This window comes from Ictidomys tridecemlineatus, chromosome 2 (assembly GCF_052094955.1).
Source record: "Ictidomys tridecemlineatus isolate mIctTri1 chromosome 2, mIctTri1.hap1, whole genome shotgun sequence".
NCBI classification, from domain to species: domain Eukaryota; kingdom Metazoa; phylum Chordata; class Mammalia; order Rodentia; family Sciuridae; genus Ictidomys; species Ictidomys tridecemlineatus.
The window spans coordinates 28364833-28380904 of NC_135478.1; the positions used below are offsets into that span (position 1 = coordinate 28364833).

A 16072-nucleotide genomic window follows, 5' to 3' on the forward strand; every position below is an offset into this window, starting at 1 on the left:
GGTGGAACCAAGTAAGACCTTTAAGAAGGTGGTTAGGCATGCAACCTATAACCTCAAGACTGTGTTTTTCATTCAAGAATTAACAAGTTATCTCTAGAAGGGGTCTGTTATAAAAGCCAAGTTGGCTCTCTTGTATGCCACCCCCTGGCCGTGAGATGTCCTGCATGGCCTCATTACTCCACAGAGGGTCCCACAGCAAAAAAGCCCTCTCCAGGTGTGGCCGCTTGATCCCTGGACCTTGGCCCATGGTTCTGAACTCCAAAACTATGAGCTAGGTAAACCTCTAATGTTTCTAAATTATCCAGTCTCAATTATTTTTCGATAGTAACAGAAACAGGTTAAGGCAGGCGTAGATTATGTGATTATGTCCCAAATAGGCAAATCTATACAGACATGAAGATTTGTGGTTGCGATAGTAAAGAAGGTCGGGGAGAACTGTGGGAAAATGGAGAAGTGAATACTAAAGGAAACAGGATTTCTTTTTGGAGATGACGGAAAATTCTGAAATTATGGAAATGGTTGCACGGCTTTAAGGCAGTCTAAACACCACTGAATTGTATATGAATTATATCTCGGTAGCCCATCCAAGGGATTTGTGGGCCTGGAGTTGAGTGGATTGGAAGATACATCTGCGTCATACCCATGTAACTGAACGTATGTGGGGGTTTTATTTTTTTTCTAGTATCCTGTGGTCCCTGTTGCTGGGGACAGGCCTGGACCAGCTCAGGGGGGGTTCTGAATGACCAGTGTAAGTGCATAAACATGTGCACACCCCAACTTGAGTTCTGACATTTGGGAGAATCTGCATTTGGACAGATGGTTTTGGGGGAGAGGTGAGCCAGACAAAGCCTGCACCCCAGCCATTGCTAAGACTGCTGCCAGGCTCGCTCCTCCATCAGGGGAGGTGCCTGTGGCAGGCCACTTGGCTTTTACTATTCATTCGCTTAAAGAAACCAGTTCGATGTAGTGAATGAAGTCACTGATAAGGGTGATTCACAAGATAAAAAATCACTTCTGACGACTCTGGCTTGGCTTGGGTCGGATGTGGCTTTCTGGTGAAGGCCAAGTGAATGTTTGCTGGATTCACTGGGAAGAGGTCAGGCGTGTTTCACTCCATCCAAGAAACAAGGTCAGTGCTTTGAACTTAGAATCTTGACGGCAGACTCCTTGGGTAGGAAGTGTCCTCGGTGACGTGGCACGCTGGGTGCTGTGCCCACAGTGTTGTGCTCTGCCCGGGCTATGACGTTGGTGCTCCTTATCTCTGAGATGGGTGTGGACAGGTCTCATTGAAATCCTGGGTAGCCTTCTTGCTTTTGTTTAGTTTCTGCGGTTGGTTTGGGTATATGATAATGTCGTGGTGAGAGGGGCAAGATGATGTCCCATTTTTCCTCCCCTAAAAAGTAGGCTTCGGAGAGTTGGGAATCTAAATGCAATACTGGTTAAAAGCAGTTTTCTTTATTTTTTTTTTTGCGGGGGGCGGGGGGGTACCAGGGATTGAACTCAGGGGCACTTGACTACTGAGCCATATCCCCAGCCCCATTTTGCATTTTATTTAGAGACAGGGTCTCACTGAGTTGCTTAGCACCTTGCTTTTTCCCGAAGCTGGCTTTGAACACACGATCCTCCTGTCTCAGCCTCCAGAGCCGTTGGGATTACAGGCGTGCACCACTGAGCCCGGCTACTTTTTTTTTCTTCTTTAGTGATGCCAGGGATCAAAGGGATGCCAAGATTTCATTCATGTTACACATGTACTCTACCACTGAGCTACATACACCCCAGCCCACAATTTTCTTTTTAAAAGGCAAATTATTTCACAATCAATGAGTAAACATACACACAGCACAAATTTTTAAACATTTATATTAAAGGGATTAATTAATTAATATAAACATTTATATTAGTATAAATTTTTTAAAATTTATATTAAATTAATTAATATAAACATTTATGTCAATATAATTTTTTAAAAAATTATATTAAAGGGATGAAAAAAATCCCTTCTTTTAACTATTCTCGAATCTTTTTTTTTTTTAAAGAGAGAGTGATAGACAGGGGGACAGAGAGAGAGAGAGAGAGAGAGAGAGAGAGAGAGAATTTTAACATTTATTTATTTTTTTCTTAGTTCTTGGCGGACACAACATCTTTGTTGGTATGTGGTGCTGCTGAGGCTCGAACCTGGGCCGCACGCATGCTAGGCGAGCGCGCTACTGCTTGAGCCACATCCCCAGCCCCTGTTCTCGAATCTTGCTTTTGAAATCTTCTTACCTTTCTAAAAATAAATACAGAGAGTCCTTGGCTTATGATTTTTTGACTTTATGATGGTGAAAATTGATTTGCATACAATAGACATGACTGTGAGTTTTGATCTTTTCCCTGGCTGTCACTATACAAAGGGACATGTTCTTTCTATGCTGGGCAGTGGCAGCAAGCCACAGTTCCTATTTAGTCATGGGATCCTAGGTAAACAACAGGTGCTCTATTGCTCAGAAGTGGCCCCTGGAGGAAGAGAGAAGCTGGGACTTGAAAGTAGCCTTGGAGATGGAGAGGTGCAGCTGTGGGAAACGCTAATCCTAGCAGCTACATGAGAGACCCTAGCACATGCCAGTTACTGTGGAGTGCTCGCAGGCATCCTCTCAGTCCTGCTCAACAATCCCTGGAAGAGGCACAGATGTGGCTGAGGGGGCCCTGGCAGGCTTGGGTGATTGACAAGGGAAAGAGGAACCCGCAAATACAGGACGACTCTAGTGTTTTTGTTTTGTTTCAATTTCCTATTTTTGAGATAGGATCTCGCTAAGTTGCTGAGGCTGGCTTTGAACTTAGAATCTCCTGCCTCAGCCTCCTGAGCCGATGGGATTACAGGCATCACCACCATGCCTGGCTCCTGTAAACTATCCTGGGAAGGCATTTTGAGACTATGGAGATGTATATACGTTATCTTTTGCTGCATAGCAAGCCTCCCAAAATTTAGTAGTTTAAAACAATGATTTAGCCCACAATTTTGAATATTGGCAAACTGGGTGTTTTTCTGCTGGCCTCAGCTAGGCACGACTACCTGGATATTAGCTGACTATCAGCTGAGCAATGAAAAGACCATGTCTCTCTCATCATCCTGCAAGTTAGCCTAGGCTTGTTCACCTGGTCCCTGAGCAGGAGTCAAAGAAAGAATGCATACATATATGTAAGGCTGGGGGGTTGGTGCATATCTGTCATCCTAGGGAAGCTGGAGGCTGAGGCAGGAGGATCACAAGCTTGAGGCCAGCCTGGGCAATGTAGGGAGACCCTGTCTCTTAAAATGAAAAAGGGCTGAGGGTATAGCTTGGTGATAGAGTACTCCTGAGTTCAAACCCCAGTACCTCAAGTGATGAAAGGCTGCTTGTGGCCCAAGTCAGAATTCACATGACACCTCCCCCTCATTCTTTGGCAAAAACGAGTCACTAGTTCAGCCAGATCCAAGGAATAGAGAAACAGATTCTAGCTCTTGATAAAGGGAACTTCAAAGAATTATGCCCTTTTTTTTTTCCAACATGCCACAAGATTTTAGCACTGTTTGACCCTCCTTTACTTCTAAATTTGATATGCTAAGTTTAAAAAAAAATTTTTTTTTGCCTAATTTGCAAGTATGCACACCTCCTACAAGATCTGCTTACTCTATATAACTTATGCCCTTGGATACTAGACAATCAGATTTGTTGCTACAAATATATACTAATTCAGGTACAAAACTCGTTAGCATTATGTAGAAAGAGGAATAAATAGGCTGTACGTGAAGGAGACTTTCCTGCAATTTTTAGTTCATGAACTTTATCACAAGCTTTGTGTGGCAGCCTGGAGATAGTTTTGCTTCTCAGCTATTAGTATGTGAGGTGATTTCGTGACTCGTTCGGTGAAGAACTATATGAAAACAGTCAAGCTGGAACTCTTGGGTGTCCAGAAGGAAAGGACTTTTTCATTTTGGATGTGATGAAGAAAAGTGATTCCTCTTTTATGGTAATAATTTATGCTTTTGATGCCTTCAGTTCTGTTTGCTTCTGCTCTATTTGGATCTTAAGCATCCACCTAAAGAGCCATGTGTTAAATTTTAGGCTTGGTTTTCAGAGTGGTGCTATTGGGAGGTGGTGAAAACTTTAAGAAATGGGGCCATAGCGGGCTGTATCTAGGTTATGGGGAGCATGAGATCCCAGGGGATCCTGGGACCCTGTGTCTTCTCTCCCCCTTTCACTGCCCGACCTTTAAGGTGAGTGCTTTTGCCCCACCCGGTGTTCCCTGCCATAATTCTTGCTTCGACACAGTCCCAAAAGCAACAGGGCCAAATAACCATGGACTGAAACCTTCAAAACTGTAAGTCACTCTAAACCTTTTCTCTTTATAAGTTGATTGTCCCAGGTATTTCTAATAGTATTGGAAAGCTGACTAACACAAGATTTATCCTAAAATACAGAAGAAAACATAAAGTTAAAAATTAACTTTATTCTCTAAAGAGGAAGCAGAGAAATGTAACTGTGCCATTGGGACTCTGAAGGAAGGAGGATATTAATTATCTTTTGTGTATTCAGGGAGATCTATTTAACATCTCTGAGCAACCGTCCTCACTATTTTATCTTTTTAAAAATTTTTTTAATGGGCTGGGGAGGTGGCTCAAGCGGTAGCGCGCTTGCCTAGCATGCGTGCGGCCCGGGTTCGATCCTCAGCACCACATACCAACAAAGATGTTGTGTCCGCCGAGAACTAAGAAAAAATAAATAAATGTTAAAATTCTCTCTCTCTCTCTCTGTCCCTCTCTCTCACTCTCTCTTTAAAAAAAAAAAAAAAAATTTTTTTAATTCTCTTTTTCCCAAGTTAGTAGCTCAGTGATTCACGAGTTGTGTGTGGTGAGACTTTAACCTTGGGAACTGAAACTGTCTTTTCCATTTCAAGTTGTCTACGTGTCTTTGAGAACGTGATCAAGTCGGCACTCAGCCTGTGTTCATGGTCATTTTTAAAGGAACTCCCCCTGACAAAAAATGGAAAAAAAAAATTTAAATAACAACTGAAGACAGTATTTTGCTTTAAACTCTTCTGAGAAGATAGTATTTATCCAGATAACTTAAGACAGAAAGGCAGACAGGCACACATATCAGTCTGATCAACAAAGAAATAGGTCAGGTATTTCCAGTAACCTCAAATTTATTGAAACTATTATTATCACTGTGATGTTAATGGCTAAGGGCAGGGAGTCTGCCGGGGTCAAGACATGGTCAGTAAAGTCAGACTTTGTCATGGAACACTGTAGACGGACCTGTCTTGGGACATTCCAGAAGCCACTGATATTCATGCATAAATGCTTAGCCCCTGATAGGATCCTCTTATTATAAAGAAGGTATCTTTTTGAGTCACCTATATTAACAATAATTTCAGCATGACTTTTTTTTTTGTGGGGGTAGGGGTACTGGGGATTGAACTCGGGGGCCCTCAACCATTGAGCCACATCCTCAGCCCTATTTTTTTTTTCTCAGCCCTATTTTGTATTTTATTTAGAGATAGGGTCTCACTAAGTTGCTTAGAGTCTTGCCGTTGCTGAGGCTGGCTTTGAATTTGCAATCCTCTTGCCTCAGCCTCCTGAGCTGCTGGGATTATAGGCACGAGCCACCGCGCCCAGCTTCAGCATGACTTTTTAAAGAGAAACAAAGATTAGAGTGTTTGTATCTTTAAACAGAATTTGCCTTAAGTTCTATTGTTTTAAAGTGCTATTTTGTTGTTGTTGTTCTGAATCAAGGCACGAATACCGGCATTTAATTTTTCTTTTGGTGAGCAGTGTTCTTTAAAACTCTTAAACTGAGAACAGAGTGGCGTGAAGTCTCCTTTTCAGTGCAACTTTGTGTCATCTCTTCATCAATCTTTTTTCCCAGGCACAGTTATTAACAAATGTTACATAATGAGGGAGGCTACGTGTTCTGTTGAACGACCCTGTGTAACTGAGTGCCCACAGTATCTCCTCCTAACACAATGTACAAAGCCCTTCTCTACATAGAGCCCGTGTTACAGCTTTCAGTGGCTGATAAACCAAGTCAAATGATGCAACTTGCTACTAATGGTCAGATCGAGGTGAAGAAGAGATTAAAGGGATAGTGAGGGACTTGGAGGGGAAAATCCCAGTCCTAGGAGGACCATGACCCTGTCTGAGAAGGCGAGAGTGGAATTGTGACCTGAGATCTCAGAAGACTTCAGGTCTGGGGGACAGTGTTCCAGTGATGATGCACAGGTGAGGCCAGCATGGAGTTTTGTTGAAGTAGTCGGGGAAAGTCGAATGGACGTCTGAGTGAGCAAGGGGAGAACAGCCGAGACACAGCCGGGAGGAGGAGGGCAGGGCTATGCACCTCGGTGAGGAGGTAGGTGGGAAGCAGGGTGTGTGGAAGTGGCCAGATTTGACTTCCGCATGGAGCCTGGGATCTTGCCTTAAGAGAGGAAGACAGTCGAGTGGCGCACGCCTGTAATCCCAGTGGCTCGGGAGGCTAAGGCAGGAGGATCACAAGTTCAAAACCAGCCTCAGCAACACAGTGAAGGCCCTGAGCAACTCAGTGAGACCCTGTTTCTAAATAAAAATATAAAAAAGGACTGGGGAGTGGCTCGGTGGTTAAGCACCTCTAGGTTCAATCCCTGGTACCAGAAAAAAGGAGGGAGAGAGAGAGAGACAGACACACGGAAGGAGGGAGGGAAAAGACAGTCGAGGCCTGTAAGGAGGCTTCCTGGATGAGAGGTACAGAGACTGCTGGTGATGACATCACAGCCTTTCACCATTCCAGCCCTGCTGTCAATATGGCAGCCTGTAACTATAGATATATATTTTCATTTATAGTTAAATTAATTAAAAGTAAAATTTAATCCCTTAACATTTCTTTTTATAACTACTTTTTTTGCAGGGGGTGGGTGTAATGGGGATTGAACCCAGAGGCACTTTACCACTGAGCTACATCCCCAGCCCCTTTTATTTTAATATATTTTTAGTTGTCAATGAACCTTTATTTTGCTTATTTATTTGTGGTGCTGAGAATCGAACCTAGTGTCTCACATGTGCTAGGCAAGCGCTCTATCACTGAGCTGTAGCCCCAGCCCTTATTTTTTTATTTTAATATTTATTTTTTAGGTGTAGATGGACACAACACAATGCCTTTTATTTTCATGTGGTACTGAGGATTGAACCTGGGTCCCGCCCGTGCGAGGCAAGTGCTCTACCACTAAGCCACAAAATCCCAGCCCCCCACCCTTATTTTGAGACAGAATCTCACAAAATTGTCCAGGCTGACCTTGAAGTTACAATCCTCCTTCCTCAGCTTTCCAAGTCTAGGGTTACAGGCATGTGACACCATGCCTGGCTATCAATACTCTTTATATTACTAAATTTGGATATACTCTGACCCAGGAATTCTCCTAACATTCTATTCCATCAGAAAGATGTGCATATGTGTCCCTAAGGTACATACAAGAATGTTCGTTTGGGTCATGCTATTTTTAATACTCAAACTAGAAACAACCCAAATGCCCAGTTCTAACAGTAGAAGTAATAAGTAGATATTGGCATATTCTTGGCTAGGGGTGTAGCTCAGAGGTAGAGTGTTTGCCTTGCATGTGTGAGGCCCTGGTTAGATCCCTCACACCATTTTTAAAAAGTTTTTTTGGTATATTCACACCATTGAATATCATACAACAGCACAGGAATCAGCACGGGACTATTCTAGGTAATCAGGTAGATACTAAAAACTACATAAGACATTTACAAACATTTACATGTAGTTTAAGAGTAGGCAAAACTAACCAATGGCAAGTAAAATCGGGATAGTGAACATTGCTGGAGAAGAGGTGGGAGATGGTGACTTCAAGGGGACAAAAGGGTTGTTTCTGGTGCATATATATTATTTCTTGATCTCAGTGGTGGTTGTACAAGAATGTTTGTTTGTTTTCAGCATTAAACAGTGAAATGACAGCCTGCATTTTTAAAAAATATTTTTTAGACATTGATAGGCCTTTATTTTGTTCATTTATTTATATTCAGTGCTGAGAATCAAACCCAGTGCCTCACATGTACTAGGCAAGCTTTCTACCACTGAGCCACAACCCTAGCTCATGCATTTCTTTTTTTTTCCTCTTTTCACATTTTTTATTGGTATTTATAGATATACTTAATGATGGGATTTGTTACATATTCGTACATACACATAATATAATAATCAGCCAACTTCACACCCCAGTACTTCTCCCATCCCTAGTCCCTGTTCTCCACTGATCTCTCTTTGACATTCACGCGATCCCTACCAATCTACCTTTCTTTTTCCTTTTTAGCTTCCACATATGAGAGAGAACATACAACCCTTGACCTTGAGTTTGGCTTATTTCACTTTCCATAAATGGATGGAACATAATCTAGTTCCATCCATTTTCCTGCAAATGACACTTCATTTTTCTTTATGGCTGAGTAAAATTCTATTGTGGATGTATACCACATTTTCTTCATCCATTCATTCATTGATGAACACCTAGGCTGGTTCTGTAGTTTAGCTACTGTGAATTGTGCTGATATAAGTATGGGTCTGCATGTATCACTGTAGTATGACAACTTTAATTCTTCAGAATTAATACCAAGGAGTAGCATAGCTAGGTCCCTGGAGGTTCCATGCCTAGCCTCTTGATGAACCTCTATACTGATTTCCATAGTGGTTTGTCTACTTTACAATCCCACCAACAGCGTAAAAAGTGTTCCTTTTTCTCCACATCCTCGTCAGCACTTATTATTATTTTGTTCTTGATGGCTGCCATTCTGACTGGTGCGAGATGAAATCTCAGTGTAGTTTTGATTGGCATTTCCCAATTGCTAATGATATTGAACATTTTTTTTTCATATATTTGTTGGTCATTTGTATTTCTTCTTCTGAGAAATGTCTCTTTAATTCATTTGCCCATTTATTAATTGGGGTTTTTTGGGGGGGGCGGGGGGGGTTGGTGTTAATTTTTTGAGTTCTTTATATAGTTTAGATATTGATCTTCTGTCAGAAGAGAAGCTAACAAAGATTTTCTCCCATTCTGTAGGTTCTCTTCACATTCCTAATTATTTCTTTTGCTGTGCAGAAGCTTTTTAATTTGATACCATCCCCATTATTATTAACTCCTGGCATTATTTCTTGAGCTTTAGGTGTCCTTGGGTTTAATCTATCCCCTGTACTGAAAAAAGAAAAAAATCAAGCTTTAGGGGTCCTACTGAGAAAGTTGTCGCCTGTGCCGACATGCTGGAGAGTTGACCCTGTGTTTTCTTCTAGGCGTTACATAGTTTCTGGTCCAATTCCTACATCTTTGATCCATTTTGAGTTGATTTTTTTTTGCAAGGTGGGTCTACTTTCACTCTTTTCCATACGGATAAATGGCTTTCCCAGCACCATTTATCAAAAAGGCTGTCTTTTTCTTCAGTATGTTTTTGGCCCCTTTGTAAAGGATCAGATAACTGTATCTGTGTAGGGTTGTCTCTGTGTCTTGTATTCTGTACCATTGGTCTATGTGTCTGTTTTTATGTCAGTACCATGCATATTTTGTTACTATAGCTCTGTAGTACCATTTGAGGTCAGGTATTGTGATGCCTCCAGCATGGCTTTTTTGGCTTAAATTTGCTTTGGCTATTCTGGCACTTTCATTCTTCCAAATGAACTTTAGGACTGTCTTTTTATTCTGTGAAGAATGTCATTGGTATTTTTATGGGGACTGCACTGAATCTATAGATTGCTTTTGGCAGTCTGGCCATTTTAACAGTATTCTACCTGTTCATGAGAGGACAGACTGCATTTTTCCGCATGCATGTTATGCTTCAGCCTTAAAGATAATAACAGTAGAATCTAATGAAATTTTAAAAAATATGCAAGAGAAAATCAATGAAGTCAAAAGTTGGTTCCTAGAAAAAAAAATAATAAAAAGCAACAGCAGCAGCAGCCATCTAGCAAGACTGATCAAGGAAAAAGCAGATGGCAAACCTAATGACTAATCTGGTAATAAGAAGCTATGTTACCAGACTTAAGAGGATACTGTGAATATGCTAAAAAAAATTGAAAAGATAGATGAAATTGAAAGTGTCCTACACCTAACAAAACTAACAGAAGGAAAAAAAAACGGAAAAATCAAAATAACCTTTTATTCATTAAAAGACTTGAATGTGTGAATTAAAAAACTAAACAATATTTTCCTATAAAGGAAACACCCACATGCCTGTAATCCCTGGAACTTGAGAGGCTAGGGCAGGAGGATGGCAAGGTGGTGGCCAGCCTTAGCAACTTAGCAAGACCTTGCCTCAAACTTTTAAAAATGGGGCTGGGGTTGTGGCTCAGTGCTAGAGCACTCACCTAGCACATGTGAGGCCCTGGGTTTGATCCTCAGCACTACATAAAGATAAATAAATAAAATAAAGGTATTGTGTCCATCTACAACTTAAAAAAAATAATAAATATTTTTTTTAAACTGGGGATGTACCTCAGTTGTAAAGCGCCCCTGGATTTAATCACTAGTAACAAATACCACCATCACTACTACTAATAATAATATAAAAGAAACTCTAGGGCCAGATAGTTTTTTTTCCTACATCCCTAGCCTTTTAATTTTTCATTGAGAGACAGGGCCTCATTAAATTGCTTAAACTGTCCTTGAACTTTTTAATATGTACAAGCTTTCTTAAGAACTAGGACCACACGTGGGTACCTCCCCACCTAGGTTAAATTTTAATTTTACCAAATACATGTATTAAAAATGGGAAAGGGGCTGAGGTGGTGGCTCAGTGGTAGAGCACCTGCCTAGCATGTGCAAGGCACTGGGTTGATTCTCGGCACTGCATATTAAAAAAATAAATAAGTAAAGGTCTATTGACAGCTAAAAAAAAATTTTAAAAAATAAAGGGGAAAAATAAAATCAAACGTCTGTATTTTTCGTCTGAATTTTCTCACCATTTCGGGGTTAAGTTTACATAACTTTAAGATCCTGGAAGGAGGCACATGACTCTTTAACCCCCTGTCACTCACTTAGCAGTCATGATTGAGCCTGCTGTGAACTGGGCACAGTAATAACCAGTGGCAAACAGGAGGACAAGGAACCACTAAGCCATATCCCCAGCCCGTTTTTCTGTTAGATTGGGTCTCATTGAGTTACTTAGGGCTCGCTAAATGGCTAAGGCTGGCTTTGAACTTGCGATCCTCCAGCCTCCACCTCCTAAACCACTGGGATTACACGTGTGCTCCACTTTTATATTTTGAGAACGGGGTCTTGAGAAGCTGCCCAAACTGGACTCAAACTTGCAATCCTACTGCCACAGCCTCCCAAGTCACTGGGATGACCGGCATGTGCCACCGTGCCCTAGCTGACGTGGCTTTGGTTGGGAACGTGTCGTGAAGGCTGCAGTCCACACCATTCCTCATGTTCTGCTCTCAAAGCCCTCTCGCTAATCTGATTTTTGAAGACATCTTCCCCTTGACCACAAAAGTACGGTGGCACTGCTCTCTAATACTGTAAAACCAAGACCCTGAGAGATTTTAAACTGATGAGAACTCGACAAGGCTGTCGGGGTATATTATCTTTTAGGATAGATGGAGGTAACATCCCGTGGTAAAAACAAGAGTAAAAGAGTTCTGAGAACTGTGAAACTGTCATCCTTTTTTCTATATGAGTTAATCCAACAGATGGGTGGTTTTCAATCTTGGGCCCCTTCAGTGGTCTGTGAGCACCCCGGGCTTCCATTCCAGATAAGTAAGGAGTGTCTCCAATTGGGTGTGCTTTCCCCAGCCAGCCAGGCTCTGCAGACCACCACATGTGCACGGTTTCTTTCTGTCACCATCCTCCCCATTTTACTGGTATGAAAAATGGAGTTGAGACTTGCCCCAGGTCTGACAGTTAGGAAGTGGCAGGACTAAGATATGAACCCAGAGGCTGGAGTAGTAGCTCAGTATGAGACACTGGGTTCGATTCTTGGCACCATGTATAAATAAATAAAGGTCCATTGACAACTAAAAAAAAATTTAAAAAATATATATAGGAACCCAGGTAAGAAATTCAGAAGGAGTTAGAATAAAGGGGACACTGAGAGGCTAAAACATTTCCAAAGGTAAAGTGACTCTAGGGGGAACAACTGCAGTTGTGTCATAGCATGATGGGGACCAGGGTGTCTCCGGCTGTATTTGGGCCAATGGGGGCATCACTTTCTTTCCTCCTTCATCCCATTCCCTCCACCCCCTTATTTTTCCCTCCCTCCTGTCTGTCAATCATCCTTCCTTCCTCTCCCGGATTTTGTTTTGCATAGGTATGTGACAACCCCCCCCCCAATACACACACATACTTTCTTTGTAATAGAACATTCCATCTATTCAGCCACCTTCTATGAGCAAACCCTCGCCTGCACAGGGAGGCTATACAGATACACCAACCATGGTCCCTGCCCTGCAAAAGTTTTTCCTCCTCTTTCAGTGTTGTTACAGGAAGCAGTTCCCCTGCTCCCATGAATTAGCTTTGCAGCTTGTAGGATCGCCTCTGCTGCTTGCAAGGAACGTGAGGTCCATGCTCTGAGAGGGACCCAGCATTCATGATGATGCCCAACTGAATGGGCCCCTTTGACCTCCTTCCTCCAGACCTCATATCCATCTTGAGGAGCTGGTTGGGGGATGGCTCCTGAGACCTGCCTGTCTGAAGGCTGCAGGCCCTGGAGTCCCTTGCCCCAGGTGTGTGCACTGAATGTACAGCAGATCATGTGGCCGAGACCCGCCTCCAGGAGTAGAGAACAGAGAAGGAAAGCGCATCTCTAGGAGGAAGCAGCTCAGTGGATCTTTTCTGTGCAGAGGAAAGTCGGGGAGCGGCGGTGTGCAGAGCCGTAAACGCAGGACCCTGGGCCAGGACAGCAGTCAGACACCTGTGACTGCCTCACTGGGCTCCAGGACTGGCGTTTGTCACTGCTGCAGCGTTTGTCAGGCAGACCAAGCCTCTGTTCTCCTGAAGGAGTAGGTGTCTGGGGCGAGGCTTTGTTATTCCTTCCCCTGTCCCAGTTATCCCAGCAGATGCTAGAACCAAGGCTAGCCTGGACCTGGTTCTCAGCCTACCTCCCTTGGGGCACTTCTTGCCCCATTGCTGCTGGATTCTGTCCATCAGGCTCCCATGCTCCTCAGGGCAGCCCGTACATCCTGGGTTGATGGTTTTGTGTGTCTCTGTCTCTCTCTCTCCTTCCAGGGGCAGGTGTGGATTAACGGCTTTAACCTTGGCCGCTATTGGCCGGCACAGGGCCCCCAGATGACCTTGTTCGTGCCACGGCACATCCTAACAACCTCGGCCCCAAACAACATCACGGTGCTGGAACTAGAGCGAGCGCCCTGCAGCAGCTGTGGCCCGGGACTGTGCACCGTGGAGCTGGTGGACACGCCTGTTATCAACAGACCTGTGGCCAACAATTATTTCTTAGAACTGCCTACTAAAGACTCGTGGCAAGACTATGAATGATGATGGTGACCCTTTGGGATTCTGGTCCCCTGCACAGACCTCGGACCTTGTTATGCTGATATTCTCAGGAGAGTTGGTTTAGAAAATGAATTTAGGGGATGTGTTTTCACCTGAGGTCTCTTTGCAGCCACGCCATGTCCATGCCCCACCCTCAGGGGCCACCTTGGATGTGTGAGGGAGGTGACAGCAGTGATACCCAGACAGATCTGCAGAGTCGGAGTGGAAACATTGGAAGTATTCCTGATTTTGACTTTAATTTTAATTAAGAATCATGTTGTCTTTTTGCTAAATAAATTTATAATGCAATATGATGAGCCTGGGTTTTTTTGTTTGTTTGGTTTCTGGTACTGGGAATTGAACCCAGGGGAACTTAACCATTGAGCCACATCCTCAGACTCTTTTTGTATTTTATTAGAGACAGGGTGTCACTGAGTTGCTTAGGGCCTTGCTAAGTTGCTGAGGCTGGCTTTGAACTCAGGGTCCTGTTTTTAATGTTGGGCAGGTATTAAGCTATGTGGTCTGACTTAAATCACAACTAGACTTGAGTGGGCTGAAGAAGCCACTTCACTAGCTTGAGGATCAAAGGAACAGAAGAGAGTCTTGGTTTGATTTAATGGACGGTTGCTTTTCTGATCCTTATTTGACTTGCTTGTGAATTTCTGTGATATCTACTAGGCAACCTGTAAGTACAGCTCCAAACAGTTATGCAAACAACCTAAGCAATCAATGGTTGCCTGGTGTACGCGGTATGGTCCTTCTGTACAGTAGACAGTATTTAGCTGTGAAAATGGTGATGTAGCCAGGCACGGTGGCTCACACCTGTAATCTAAGCAGCTCGGGAGATGGAGGCAGGAGGATCGTGAGTTCAAAGCCAGTCTCAGCAATTTAGTGAGGCACTAAGCAACTCAGACCCTATCTCTAAATAAAATACTAAATAGAGCTGGGGATGTGGCTCAGTAGTTGAGTGTCCCTGAGTTTAATCCCTGGTACTTAAATGTAGATCTGCATCACTTTTTTTATTTATATAAAAATATCTTTCATATTGTATCAAGTGATCTCATTCTGCTTACCACCGTCTTGTGTACGTGCCGTGGACAGGCCTATACATGTGGGGGACACTGTTGTATTGTATGCCTGTCTGGACATGGGCAGTAGCTCTCATGTTTTCTTCCGTGCATGCTTCTGAGCAGAGCATATGTTTAATTCACTTTCAGAAGATTGCTGAGGAATGTACCATCATCTTCCTGATTTCCCAGATCATATTGTTGTAAGTGGCAGAGACGGAGTTGGAATCTGTCTAGTCTAAGCACATGTTGCCTGTGTAATCCCCACCTATTCTGCATTGGAAAGGTTTGGCATCACATCAATGAAATGTTGATATGATTATCTCAGGACCATAGGCATTTGGGAGTGGTTCACTTTTTCTCATCTATATTTGCTTTTTTCTTGTTGTTGTTTTGTTTTTGTTTTTGATACCAGAGATTGAACTCGGGGGCACTTAACCACTGAGACACATCCCCAGCCCTTTTTTATATTTTATTTAGAGACAGGGTCTCGCTGAGTTGCTTAGGGCCTCTTCAAATTGCTGAGGCTGGCTTTAAATTCACAATCCTCCTGCCTCAGCCTCCCGAGCCACTGAGATTAAAGATGTGCGCCACTGCTCCTGGCTTGTTCGAAGTTCTTTACAGAGAACATGGTTTTTGTAAAGGAGGAAGAAGGGAAGGATGTTTTGTGCTGGTCTACAACATTTTCATTGGCAGTGTGTTTTCCCTCTCTCGTAGGCACAAATAAGAACTACCTGGGATTCAACAGAGGATTTTAAAACTCTGGGTAAGCCAGCTGCAGGAGGTATATATGGGTTGAGACCAACAGACTAGCCCCTAATTTTTAAACTCGGCCTCTTTCTCTAGAGGTCGGTACCATTTGATGTTTGGATGTGGTCCACAAGGTGAAGAAGGAGCTCCATGGATCCACAGCCTCATTACCCTTCCACTGTTAAATGACCGAGAACATAAAGCCATTCCCCAGGACTGGCCAAACACTGGTAAGTTTTGGAAAGAAATGTGAGGCTGATCCTTTGAAAGCATATGTATTTAATAAATTGCACTTCCTCAAAGACCAGCACAGAGTCCCTAGACATCGGGCAGTGGAGAGGAGTGACCTCACTGGATGGTGCACTTGCCCCGTACTTGATCATCTGATCTTCAGGACCACACTGTGAGGTAGGTAGCAGCAAACCTGTTTACAGATGTGAACATTTAAAACTTCAGCACAGAACAGTTGGTTCTAAACCTCATCTATCTCCCTCCAAAAAAACAGAGTATTTTCACTTGTCGCTGAGAGACTCTTATGGGGTTCCATCCCTTCCCCCTTCTAGGGTTCCATCCCTTGCCTGGAAGTTTCTGGAATCTTCAAGCATACATAGTACCACCCTGGACCCTACTCAACCCTTCCTCCTCCTTCTGTCGCCTCTCATGGGCATTGCTTTTGCTATCTACAATGTCGTGTGTGTGTGTGTGTGTGTGTGTGTGTGTGTGTGTGTGTGTGTGTGTGTGTGTGTGTTGCTGGGGATTGAACCCAGGGCCTTATGCATGCC

The 16072-nt window shown here is 43.2% G+C and overlaps 1 protein-coding gene and 1 long non-coding RNA gene across 4 annotated transcripts in view; both read left to right on the forward strand.

Moving 5' to 3' along the window:
• Window positions 1-13782, forward strand: part of Glb1 (galactosidase beta 1) — a 92445-nt gene extending 78663 nt beyond the window's left edge. For 2 of the 3 annotated variants that reach the window (XM_005317325.5, XM_040289914.2), the window contains exon 16: window positions 13210-13782. In XM_005317325.5, coding sequence (XP_005317382.2) covers window positions 13210-13476 — 267 coding nt within the window. In that variant the 3' untranslated portion in view covers window positions 13477-13782. Of the gene's footprint in view, window positions 1-2122; window positions 2304-13209 lie in introns of those variants that run through there. The other variant, XM_078038222.1, reaches the window with a different exon arrangement.
• A 1547-nt stretch (window positions 13783-15329) lies between these two features.
• LOC120891443 (uncharacterized) overlaps window positions 15330-16072 on the forward strand; it is a 38180-nt gene continuing 37437 nt past the window's right edge. The window contains exons 1-2 of the long non-coding RNA XR_005735826.2: window positions 15330-15520; window positions 15594-15698. This is a non-coding gene — a long non-coding RNA (uncharacterized LOC120891443). The remainder of the gene's footprint in view (window positions 15521-15593; window positions 15699-16072) is intronic.